The 13298-nt window shown below is 39.6% G+C and overlaps 1 protein-coding gene and 1 long non-coding RNA gene across 2 annotated transcripts; one reads left to right on the forward strand and one right to left on the reverse strand.

Annotated features, from left to right (window-relative positions):
• Positions 1-3153: 3153 nt before the first annotated feature.
• LOC111947431 (uncharacterized) lies at positions 3154-5877 on the reverse strand. The gene is made up of 4 exons (XR_013647685.1): positions 5653-5877; positions 5423-5536; positions 4480-4687; positions 3154-3264 (listed from the first exon to the last, which is right to left on the reverse strand). It is a non-coding gene; the product is annotated as an uncharacterized LOC111947431 (long non-coding RNA).
• Positions 5878-5954: 77 nt separating this feature from the next.
• LOC144984058 (uncharacterized) lies at positions 5955-9654 on the forward strand. Its single transcript, XM_078931431.1, has 4 exons — positions 5955-6197; positions 7919-8062; positions 8181-8477; positions 9212-9654. The coding sequence occupies exons 1-4, from the start codon at positions 6107-6109 to the stop codon at positions 9529-9531; spliced, it is 852 nt and encodes a 283-aa protein (XP_078787557.1). The 5' UTR covers positions 5955-6106; the 3' UTR covers positions 9532-9654.
• The last annotated feature ends 3644 nt before the right edge of the window (positions 9655-13298 follow it).

The raw sequence follows: 13298 nt of genomic DNA on the forward strand, positions 1-13298 counted from the left end.
CAATCGACTGGTCTGATCCCTGGGTCCGGATTGACGTTATCCGTAAACCAGTCAGACCACAACAACAAGGCAAGTAAAGCGCTTTTACAGGGGTTCGAGTCCCCGAAGTGGCCCAGAATTCTGAGGGACAGGTTCAAGTCCTGTTGCCTGAAACACGTGTGGGTTTGAAGTCCTGAAAAGGTCCAGAATTCTGTATAAAGGTGTAGGTTCGAGTCCTGCAGCCTAAAACGCGTTAGAGGGTTCAAGTCCCTAAAAGGCCTATTAAAATTTAAAAATAAATAAATAAAAAAAAGCTTGGTAACGCTTTATAATAGGTGTCCTTAATAAACTATTTATAAGACATTAACAAGCACTTTTAATGTTGTAGTAAGCTGCTTATAAAGACATTTATTAGCAGTTGTAAATGTCTTACAACTGACTCACAAGTTCAAATAAGCTGCTTATAAACACATTAAAGGACTCATTAATAAACTATTTATAAGACATGAACAAGCACTAGAAAGGTTGTATGAAGCTGCTTATAAACACATTTATAAGCAGGTGTAATTGTCCTTAATAAACTATTTATAAGACATTAACAAGAACTTTTAATGTTGTATTAAGCTGCTTATAAAGATATCTATTAGCAGTTGTAAATTTCTTACAACTGACTTACAAGTTCAAATAAGAGACTTATAAACACATTAAAAGACTCATTAATAAACTATTTATAAGACATGAACAAGCACTAGTAATGTTGTATTAAGCTGCTTATAAAGACATTTATTAATCCTTCATAAAATGCCTTATGAGATAATAACAGTGTTGCTATTAACAGTTTATTAAGTGTTTTGCAGCCCCCCAATCTAAAGCGTGATCAAATAGGGGTTCATATTCACAAGCCATTTATAAACTGCTTGTATGGGATTAATAAATATATTTACAGTGTTCTTATTAACAGTTTATTAAGTGTTTTGCAGCCCCCCAATCTAAAGCGTGATTAAATAGGGGTTCATATTCACAAGCCATTTATAAACTGCTTGTATGGGATTAATAAATATATTTACAGGTCCCATGTTAAGTGGTCTTACATTTTCTTAAGTCCAGCTGCTATGACTTAACCTCAAAACTACACCACCTGGATGAATGAGAACCTTTACTGACAGTTTGAGTGTTTTGCAGCCTCCTAAAGTGTGGGCTATGTTTTGCCACAAACAAAAGCAAAGTACAGAATATGAAAAATGCCCTTTATAACATTAACCAAAGCCACAAACATATAACAACTCTAACACATCACAACAACATTGTGGATAACATTTTAAACTTTCAACAAACTTAAAAAAAAAAAAATCAATATCTGCCCTTCCTACATTACAAAAAAAACATTAAGTGGATCAATTGTACTTTTTCTTTTTTTTTTTTTTTTTTTTTTTTTTTTTTTTTTAACTTGTCCTGTCCAACAGCTAGGCAGACAGATGAGAGCTGAGGGCCTCTTGGGTTGGACATATTTTACTTTAACAAGAGGGGTTATTAATCTTCAGACAAACCAAAGGTATGTCTGAATAAACCCCTTTTGTAATTGAGGCCAAACTTTATTAATTTCAAACATGTCTGAAAATCTTTGGTGTTGGACCGGACGGAAAAGGAAAGAGGGGAAGAAGAAAGAGGGACGTTAGAGAGAGGGGGGGTAGGGGGTGATAATAGGAGGGGAAGGGGGATAAGACCATGAAGCAGCATAAAGCAACAAGTTTACTGGTTGTTAATCATTATGGTAAGGTTCAAATGTAAAAAAAAAACACAAAAAAAAAGGGCGGAGCCTGTCCACACACACACTCAAATGTTATAAACACACTTGTTAGTTGCAAAAATGTCCACCTGTCGACATGTACACAAAACAGATAGTGTTCACACGCATACTTATGCCTTAAAACCAACTAGTGTGAAATATTTCAGTCATTCAGTCTGTTGAGCTGACACCTGTGCTCAGGTGAGTGTTTATGTTCTTCTAAAATGGATGGTGGAACGTGAAAAGAAGGAGGGAGAGTGCCCAGCCATCCCCACCCCAAGACCCCCACCGCACCAGCAGCGGCAGCCGGACTCCCCCCAACACCACACGGGAACCGGCAGGGAACAACCGCCGCCCGGGCGACCAAGCCCGCCACCCAGGCCAGGGCCAGCAGGGCCGCCGCAAGGCCCCCAGAGCCAGAGAGCAGGGAGGCACGGAGGGAAAGAGGGCGCCGCCCCAGCCCAACCAGGAGAGCAGCCCCCCCGCCGCGCCGGGAGAACCCAACGCAGGGCCCCACCGGAGAAGGACGCCCACAGCCCCAGACGAGCACCCCACCACCACCCAGGAGTTCAGGGCATCCCCCCGCCCCAACCCCAGGTACGGGCCAGGACCCCCCAAGGGAGACCCACTCCGCACTCCAGGCAGCCATCCGCCCGGCCAACGGTTGGTCCAGGGAGGAGCGAGGCAGGGGCCCGCCGCCCCCGCCCAGGAGGGGGGAACCCCGGGGAAAAAAGAGGGCCCACAAGGGGTGTTGTAAATATGGCCCGACCAGGCTCGGCCACAGTTGGAAATTTGGCGGGGCCCAGCACTCAGGAGCAAGGACCAGAACCCACCCCCCAGGGACACGAACACCCCCGGCTCAGATGTAATGTGAACCCCCCCACCGCGCGGAGAGAGCACCGCCGGGCCCAGGAAGCCAGCACCCCGGGGACACAGCCGCCGTTGCAAAGGGGCCCGTACCCCCCACCAGGGAAGAGGCAGGGGACAGATGGTCCTAGGTCCCACCTTCCTTGCAAAATGTGTGTGCGTGTATGTGTGTTTGAGTACTTTTTCTTAATGTCGTGTAGTAACCGTCCAAGTGGACCACTGTGATATTTTTTTGCAAGCCATTCATTCCATTCAATCAAACAGAGGTGATCACGTAGCATATCTTCAGTTTGATTCCCCCGAAGCCTCCATACTTGCTCTTTATAGGTCCGCCATGCCCTTTCTATATGTTGTGTGTGAGCACCGTTCTGTGGATTTACGTAAAACTGACTGTGATTAACAGTGAAGTGTTTGTACCCAAGAGCAGGAAGGATGCGATATGCTCGCCACTCATCACTCATAATAGTGGACCCGGGTTTCACGTGGCGGGCAATGAGTGGTACAAGTTCTCTGCGAGTACATTTCTTCACAAGTCTCAAAACTGGCTTTCCACTCCTCTGCCCCTGGACTCCTAGCATACCAAAAACCCACATCTTTCTCTTCCATGCTCCCGCCATTCTTCCTTTCCCATACTGTTTAAAAAAATGAAAGAAAAGGATTAACACAAAAACAGTAAACACAAAAATTTTAGGCTAATGATTTTTTTTAATGTAAAAAAAGATGACTGACTAATGGTGCAAGAATAAATATTCTGAGATTTTCATTATATGGACACCTACTGTATTGGATCAAGAATTGGTGATAAATTATACTTCTTTTAATATTACACACTGGTTATTAACAACTACATTACAAATTACAAAAACATTACATGTGTACGTATTGAAAAATGTAACAGAAAACATCTTTTAAAAAATAGAAAGTGACTATTTGCAGGCAATTTTCAAAATAAGATGAAACCTTAACCCCTTTCCCTTCCCAGATGAAGGGGTTAAGGTTAAGATTACGAGTTAGGGTTAAACCAAGTGATTCCTGACTGCAGATGTTTCTGCAGCTCACCGCTCCTCCAGGAGAGCACATTTCACACACCTATGTACGTTACAGCTAATGGGACTTTAACTTTATGTTTAACGTTAAATACTTGCAGCCAACAACAACATTCAGCCACTTAAAATACATGCAGGCAACACACTGATGCGCACCTTGGCTGCACATTTTACGTGTGGCCAATATAAATTTCCATCACTTTTTTGTGCTGGTTGCACCATATGTGAAAGTTAGTATTTGATGATTATTATACCCCAAATACTATTTTGAATGAATACTGTTTGTATGACAGTTGTTATTTCCAAACACAAATGCCTTTGCTTGTTTCAGTATAGATGTCTTTCTTTGGGGCTTTTTTTAAAGGCTGATGTTATTCATACATATTTATGTGAGTTCAAGCACAAAAACTGATGGAAATTCACATTAGCCACACGTAATTCGTGCAACCAAGATGCACATTTCTACATGCCAGCATTTATTTTAAGTGCGTCCAAGGCTGGATTTTGTTGATGGTTGCATGCTTTTGAAGTTAAAGTCAAAGTTATATTAGCTGTTACACACCCTAAGTGTGTGAAATTTACTCTTATAGTTGACCCATCTCCTGGGGGAGAGGTGAGTTGCAGAAACAGCTGTGCTTGGAAACCACGTGGTGAATTAATCTGACCCTTATCCTAACCATATCCCAAAACCCTCTTCTGGGTTCATGCAGCCAAGAAAAACTTTCAGCACTGGTCACACGTATTTAGAAATTTATGTGCGAATAGTCACTTTCTGTGTATTCTATGCTGCCTTCTGCTTACCTTTCTTTTATGTCGGAAGTGACTCTCATCAATCACAACAAATTCATGTCGTCCACCAATGATTTGTCCCTTGTGTCGCCTCATTCTTTTAACAGCAGTAATGCAGACCTGGCGTAGTTTTTTTGCCATTTTTGTGAGAGTGGTAGAACTTGCTGCTATGTTATCTGCTATCATATCAATCTGCCGTAGACGCAAACCTTGGGAAAATCTGAAGAAGAGAAAACAAGTACAACCTCAGACAATTAATGTTTTTATGTCAAACAAGCTCAAATTGCCTTAAAGACACACTCCAATAAACAGCTTTGTTGTGTGTTTTTAACATGTTCTTGTAGAATTTTTCTCATGCTGAAGGACTTTTAGAAAATAATTTAAAATTAAAATTTAATGACTTTCTTTATTCAAATTGTGATGGATCAGGAACAGACCAAAACTTGTGGTTTAAATTTTTTTAAACCAGCAAAAATTTATTTTTAATTTATTTAGCATTTGGCATTTCTCTGAGAAAACTTGTACATTAATACCTTTATGTATTAAATACAAAGTATGAATTTAAAAAATCAATACTTTACTACTTTGGTATTAATACATAGATGTATTAGTATGTGAAATTAGTTAATATCAAAAAATATATTAAAATATTTTTCTAGCTGCCATACCAAATTAATTTCTTATGTTAGATTAATGTAATTCAATTTTATGATATTTTATTCAGTTATTATTTTATTCTTTTTTGCATGCTTGCTCCTACGCCAAAAGCATACTTTATGTAACATATTGGTACAACCTTTGAACATCTTTAAACCTAAACAAAAGAAAGGTCAACAAAATGTACAAGAGCAGTTTAATCAATGGAACGTGTATGAAGCTGAAGAGTTTCCTGGTTTTATGTGTACCACCTTAAAAAGCAATGATGTGAATATCATAGTTGGAGACAGTCACATACCTGTATATGAACTGCATCCATTCAAAAAGGGATATTTTTGAACGCTGGAATAGAGACTTGTGTCGAATCGATTTCACCCTTTTTTTTCCTCTATGCACAGCACGCTGACATTTCCTGCAAAGTCAAATTATATCAACTTAATCGGCTTCAACCAAAATTTCCAACACAACATTTTTCTTTTAATAACTGCAGCCATTATGTACTGAAAAAACAACAACAATCATACTTACCAAGCATAATGGTCTTTTGTCTTCCATTTTTTCAATTTCATTCGCTTGTGACAGATGCTGCATTTCATTTCCCTTCTTAAAAGATGATTTTTTTGCATCCATTTGATCAGTTTTAAGGCTTTTCTTTTAGATTTGCCCGCAAAAATGAGCCTCCGCAGTCTGGTAACTAAGGTCATTTCTTACGTTAATAAAAGCGCCTTCCTGAGTTTCATACAACCAGTTTGAATTTATTGCCGCCAGTCTTTTGCCGCCAGTTTTAATCTCCAATCATTATCGACAACTTCGATCCCCCCACTACGAAACGGACTGTCGTACAAATTAAACGCTACTGGATTGGTTGCTTACATTTTCTTAGTGCGCAGGCCCAGCTTTTGTTCAATCGTTGCTAAGCTTAGTAAGAGTTTGCTGCTTGCTATAGTTATCCACTGTGTCTGTCCCACAAGTCCGAAGCCGCATGTACACCCGCTCTGGAGCTGGAAGGGCGAAGTCGCCCGAGCTGAAGAAAAGTATGAAGAGGAAGCAAACAGATGAAGCACGTCTCCCTGGTAAGCTACAAACAAATATGTCAAGTCCTTCTCTGAAGACCTAAAATAGCTGAATCGTGTTTTAATTATATTTTGTCAAATAACTCAAAATGGGTCAGTCCATTAATATTTATTTTGTTTATGACGTGTTATTAGGGGTGTAACGGTACACGTAGTTGGACCGAAACGTTTCGGTACGGCACTTTCGGTTCGGTTCACGTTCGTACCGTTTCGGTTTTCGGTTTGTTTATTTTTTTATTTTTCCCCCGCAAATGTATTAACTTTGCGTTGAGGCGGAACTAATGTTATTCGTGGTATTCCACCGAGACTCTCACTGGTTTCTGCACTCGCGCGCCTGTAGGAAAGGGGGCGGGGGGGGGCGGGGGCAGAGGTTGTCGCGCGCAGCGCAACAGTTTCTGTGACCGCGCGTTTAGTTTGTGTAGCTCAGTTATGGAGAACTGCAATAAGTCCACCCGGGTAAGTGAACCCCGAAGGAAGATCCGCCTTCCACGGCCAAAAACGTCATTGCACTTCAGCTTCAACAGCTATCAGGTGATGGAGGTGACAGTGCGCATGTCCACAGGATCAGGATGGCTAATGCTTAGCTTACGCTCTCCTGTGGGGAATGCTCTGTTGTGTTGACATCGTTACTCAAAGATAGTGTATGCCACAGAATAGATCTGTTAATGCTCTTAAAACGGCATGACCCGACTGTTTCAGTCTACAAGAAAATAAATGTGCAAGTTAATTTTTCATGCCAGTATTAATTATTCAAAGTTTTTAGTTCCTGGCAGCTAATAGTTTTTCTTATTTTATTAAGCAGATCCCCTAGAGAGGTCAATTTTATTTATTCTTATATAAAACCAATAAATGCATTTTGCAAGAAATTATTTTCTGGCTTTTTGTACAGTAAAAATACCAAAATATATGAATTAAAGCTTTATTAATCTCCCAAGGGAGAAAAACACACACAATAAATAACAATAAGATAATACTTTATAAAATATCAGTTCATATCAGGCAGATTTGTTAAACATCAGTACCAAACCGAAACGTATCGAACCGAGCCCTAAGAAACTCTGAATCAAACCGAAATGAGATTTTAGCGTATCGTTACACCCCTAACGGTTATGCTGCTTTCAGACAGACGTATTTTCACATTGGAGCGTTTAAACCAGTGGCGATTTCTTTAAGAGTGCAAGGGAAGCTCGGCTTCCCATATAATGTCACAAAATTAATGGTGAAATATGTACTATTGTATTAACATTTCACTAACCCTAACCCTCCCATCGCGGATTTCTCAAGTTCAGTCGAAATAAAAACTGCTGCAGCACGCACTTCTAGCAGGCTAAGACAACGTCACGGTATTCGGACCTTTTGATTGGACATAAGTTTCAGGAAGTCACACGCAGCCTTGTCCAGTTTGACACAGAGCTGCGGAGCACTTTCTGATGTGTCCTAGTTAAAAACAAAGCTGACTGCAATGTACGCCATGGAGGATTTTTTAGGAAAATCTCCCACTTATCTTGACTTCCTTCATCATAAAAATCTGAGTGAGATCGTGAAGCAGTCATACGGATTTGTGTGTTTGGCGCTGACCATCCCTTAAAAATTGTACCATAATAATGTTACTTAATATTTGCAAAACAAAAAATGTATTCTTCAAAATGTTGTTTTAATGTTGTCTACCAATCCCAAATAGTCTTTTAAATGATAAACTTTTATTTTTTTCCCCCTAACAGATCAGGCTGAAGTGTCACCTACTGCCCAGCTTGTTACAAAACAACAGCAACAACAAATCAAAAAGCTGACAGAAAAAATTCAGAGGCAGGAGGAGCTCATCAAAGAGCTGTCAGCAGAAAAAGATTTTCTGAAAGAACAGCTAGGTATGTGCAAGCAACACCACATACTACAAGTAGTGTTGTTGCCTTTTCTTAATAAAAGTAGTAGCTTAAAAATTACACTGTGCTTTTGGGTTGCAACAATTATATTTTTGTTCTGCAGCAAAACATCCTCCACAAGCCTCCACAAATGACATAATGCTGCATGGGAAACAACAAAAAACTTCCCAAGTTCAGTCAAGTTCATCTGCAAGTACATCAGGCAGTTCTTCAGACTCGAGTGACTCTTCATGCAGCAATTCTTCATCTGACTCTTCGTCTGAGTCTTCATCTTCAGATGAAGAGAAGAAGAAGAAGAAGAAGAATGGAAAGAAGAAGAAGGGAACACCAAAAAAGAAGAAAAAAAGAGGCAAGAGTGGAAAGAAGAGACAAATCAAAGCCCGCAAACATGTCAGAAGAGGTAACTTCAGATTTTCAATTTTTCTTGAGAAATAATTGCTATGGTGTGTCCCCTTACAGAGAGGTAATAACATAGACAGAAACCCAAATGTGACAGGTATAGATAGTTAACATATAAAAATGATGAGATGTGTATTCCATTAAAGGGTAACACAACAGGACAGTTGGAGACTCCACTCCCAGCCCGGATTTAAAAAATGGGGAAAAAAAGTGGCGGGGCGAGGGTTGGTTACACTCACACTGCCTATTTAGTATGGGGAGTGATACTGACCTCAGCAATGCCCAACAGTGGGGCTGCTTGCACAGCTGAGGGTTTGCAGAACCATGTCTGAGTGATAAAATGAAGCTAACATAGTAGCAAAGAATCCTGAGTGAAAGTTCATTCCAAATCCCATCACCAGGACAGAGTTTTCTGGATTAAATGACAATTACACTTAACATCTGTTGTCTAACTTTCACGTCCGACCGTTACACAATCTAAGATGGGCAGGGCTTTTATATGCTGGAGATGTAAAGTATGACACGAATGCTCTGAATTGACATGGGACATAGGCATAAATAGACCAATCGTAAAATTCAACTTTAGTACCTTGTTTTAACCTCTAGGGGGCAGCACACAGAGAGTTTTAGACCATCAAATCAGGAACATATATGTTTGATAATTAATATATGTCATGCAAACATGCAGAGTACACAATTTCAAAACATTGCTTGACCATCCTTTCTATGTTTCAGCACGTGTCCCAGATGAGGTGGTGGAGCGTTACAGAAAGGTCCTCAAGGCCTTCAACAAAGGACAAACATTAACTGCAGCATTCAGAAAAGTGGGAGTAGATCGGAACACCGTTGTGTGCAGTGCTGCGGTGGCAGAACTTGCCATTGCAGCCCCACAGAAGTACTCCGAGCTAAAACAGTTTCAAAATCCCAAAAAGAAACTTAGCGACTTTACAAAAGCTTGCATCGACACAATTGATGCAAATTCACAAATTGAAGACACAATCGACACTTTTAAAAAAAGTGGACAGTTACTGCCCCTTGGGAAGGGCAGATATTGATTTTTTTTTTTTTTTTAAGTTTGTTGAAAGTTTAAAATGTTATCCACAATGTTGTTGTGATGTGTTAGAGTTGTTATATGTTTGTGGCTTTGGTTAATGTTATAAAGGGCATTTTTCATATTCTGTACTTTGCTTTTGTTTGTGGCAAAACATAGCCCACACTTTAGGAGGCTGCAAAACACTCAAACTGTCAGTAAAGGTTCTCATTCATCCAGGTGGTGTAGTTTTGAGGTTAAGTCATAGCAGCTGGACTTAAGAAAATGTAAGTCCACTTAACATGGGACCTGTAAATATATTAATTAATCCCATACAAGCAGTTTATAAATGGCTTGTGAATATGAACCCCTATTTGATCACGCTTTAGATTGGGGGGCTGCAAAACACTTAATAAACTGTTAATAAGAACACTGTAAATATATTTATTAATCCCATACAAGCAGTTTATAAATGGCTTGTGAATATGAACCCCTATTTGATCACGCTTTAGATTGGGGGGCTGCAAAACACTTAATAAACTGTTAATAAGAACACTGTAAATATATTTATTAATCCCATACAAGCAGTTTATAAATGGCTTGTGAATATGAACCCCTATTTGATCACGCTTTAGATTGGGGGGCTGCAAAACACTTAATAAACTGTTAATAGCAACACTGTTATTATTTCATAAGGCATTTTATGAAGGATTAATAAATGTCTTTATAAGCAGCTTAATACAACATTACTAGTGCTTGTTCATGTCTTATAAATAGTTTATTAATGAGTCTTTTAATGTGTTTATAAGTCTCTTATTTGAACTTGTAAGTCAGTTGTAAGAAATTTACAACTGCTAATAGATATCTTTATAAGCAGCTTAATACAACATTAAAAGTTCTTGTTAATGTCTTATAAATAGTTTATTAAGGACAATTACACCTGCTTATAAATGTGTTTATAAGCAGCTTCATACAACCTTTCTAGTGCTTGTTCATGTCTTATAAATAGTTTATTAATGAGTCCTTTAATGTGTTTATAAGCAGCTTATTTGAACTTGTGAGTCAGTTGTAAGACATTTACAACTGCTAATAAATGTCTTTATAAGCAGCTTACTACAACATTAAAAGTGCTTGTTAATGTCTTATAAATAGTTTATTAAGGACACCTATTATAAAGCGTTACCAAGCTTTTTTTTATTTATTTATTTTTAAATTTTAATAGGCCTTTTAGGGACTTGAACCCTCTAACGCGTTTTAGGCTGCAGGACTCGAACCTACACCTTTATACAGAATTCTGGACCTTTTCAGGACTTCAAACCCACACGTGTTTCAGGCAACAGGACTTGAACCTGTCCCTCAGAATTCTGGGCCACTTCGGGGACTCGAACCCCTGTAAAAGCGCTTTACTTGCCTTGTTGTTGTGGTCTGACTGGTTTACGGATAACGTCAATCCGGACCCAGGGATCAGACCAGTCGATTGGCCGGCGTAGAATTCACTACGACGGACTTTCCTCCGCAGACCTAGTCTCACGGGCTGTCGACAGACTTCAATCGGCGTGGTCCTCCCCCCAAGGACGCAGAGATGTTGTCATCCGGCTCGAAGGACCAAAGAATGTCAGACAAATGCATCTAAACATTAAAGAAAAACACAATTAGAAATAATAGACCACAGCAAGAATCAAGTTTCTCATGCACGAGGGAGAAGAAGCCAGTGTGACAGAAGACAACCAACACGCTGCTCTTCTCAAAGGTTCTGCCTCTCCCTGTGCACCTTTTATTAAGAACACAAGAAGGAGGTAACAGTTTCAAAACAAAGAGGAAAAGTTCATTAGGGGGTGTTGTATAATGACCCATTTGGTGGATTCTAACTTCAAACAGTATCCCTTATCAGCTCAGGACAGTGTGTCCCCCCTCTCTTCCTTGCTGGGATGAGAAGCAGATGAACAAACACACAACTGTTTTCAGAAGAGGTAAAAAGGTCAATCTGAGTTAACATTTAAAGAAATACATTTAAACAATGATAATAATAAAACAAATTCCTTCACAATATATATATATATATATATATATATATATATATATATATATATATATATATATATATATATATATATATATATATATATATATATATATACACTGTAAACCTGAATAAGTTCAGTGAACTCAAAATTTTTGAGGAAACATTACATAATAATTTTTAAGTTGACTTACTTAAAAAGTATAAGTAATTTGAACTTAAAATTTTTGAGTTGAATAAAATAAAACAATTTAACTAAACTTGAACTATAACTTTTTATTTAAATAACTTAAATATTCTTACTTTACTGAACTAGAATATTTTGTTTTTATTGAACCTTAATACATTAGTTAATTAACTAAAAAACTTTAATATATCTCAACTTAAAATTAATCAGTCTAAACTAGTCTTATTTATCCTTCTTAGTCAGGGCCATTCTTACAAAAGAAAAACTGAGGCAGAATTGTAATTGCAAGTTTATTTTTAAACTACCTTACCGGAAATCCCCACCGGAACAGCCACTAAATCCTCTCTGTGAAGGAGCTCTCTTCGTAGAGCCTAGAGAAGACTGCAGCTGAAATCTCACGTGCAAAGCTGCTGCTGTGTCGGGAAGCTGCTGTGTCGGGAAGGGAGCGAGCGGGTCCGGTCAGATTCCCACCCGACCGACGGGCATTCAGACGATCAGACAGCAATGCTGTCTGTCCGACCAGTGTCAGACTGCATCTCGACAGTCCTGTCTCGACAGAACCGAGGAGAAGCGGTGGGGGTGATTCGCCCTGCTGAAGAATCTGTGTTTGCAGCATTACACAAACCAAATGCATGTTTCAGAGCGCAGGTTTTGTGGAGCAACACAAAGGAGCTGCCTACACGGCTTTACACAGCAGCTGGGTGACCTTGAAGAGCAGGGGGCCCTGCGCTCTGCGACTGCTCCTGCAGCCTTTTCATTCTTTCTCTGCCTGAGCGTCTGCACCTCGACCTCAGTTCTGCCACTAACTTTTCAGCCTCATGGCTGTGAAGTGGACACTTTTTTAATTTAACTTTAATTTACTTAGGAATCGTCCCATTGAGATTAAGAATCTCTTTTTCAAGGGAGTCTTGGCTAGGGGAAGAACAATAAATTACATTTAAAATAGATGTTTCAACATTAAAAACATAGAAATGAATAAGAGTGAGAGCTCATGTAAAACAGGTACAGTTAAAAGTGACTTCTGAGCCTCCCATCTCAGACTAGGAGACCTGACTGCACTGTCCCACACACGTCTTCATACTTCATACTACTATATTTTGTTTTAAAAAGTAAAAATGCACATTGCGTCCTGCCCAGTCTTCGTCCAGCTGATACTAGGAGGCCTGCAGCTCCTGACTGCACCGTCTGCCCATAAGAGCAGCTTCCATCATCATTTAGCGCTGTTTCAGTCATAGGATAGAAAAACCCTTTTCAGTGTTTCGGTAAATCTAGTGAAAGAAATCATTCACGTGTGTCTGAAACAAAACCAGCTTGGATCAAGCTCATTTATTTTTATCTTCGTGATTAGTGATCCTGAAAATCCTGCCTCAGCACAGCTAAGAGACACTTTTGTTGCAGGGTGCTCTCTGCTCCGTGTTCCCTGAGAACCTCACTGCTTTGAAACACGGAAACCGTTCGCTTTCCTCACTCACAAAGGAATGAGAGAAGGAAGGGGTTTTTCTGAGACTGCGGTGCACTCCAAGTGCCTCGCTCAGACCGTCACGTTCTTCGGCAGGGAACATCCCCACCGGAACAGCCACTAAAT

Source organism: Oryzias latipes, chromosome 15 (genome assembly GCF_053564925.1).
Source record: "Oryzias latipes strain Hd-rR chromosome 15, Olatipes_Hd-rR_3.1".
Taxonomy (NCBI): domain Eukaryota; kingdom Metazoa; phylum Chordata; class Actinopteri; order Beloniformes; family Adrianichthyidae; genus Oryzias; species Oryzias latipes.

Excerpts from the sequence above, each read along its gene's own strand:
- LOC144984058 (XM_078931431.1), top strand. The coding sequence starts at position 6,107 with ATGTACACCCGCTCTGGAGCTGGAAGGGCGAAGTCGCCCGAGCTGAAG. Across the intron at positions 6,198-7,918 it reads AGATGAAGCACGTCTCCCTG|ATCAGGCTGAAGTGTCACCT; the intron begins GTAAGCTACAAA and ends TCCCCCTAACAG. Across the intron at positions 8,478-9,211 it reads CCGCAAACATGTCAGAAGAG|CACGTGTCCCAGATGAGGTG; the intron begins GTAACTTCAGAT and ends TCTATGTTTCAG.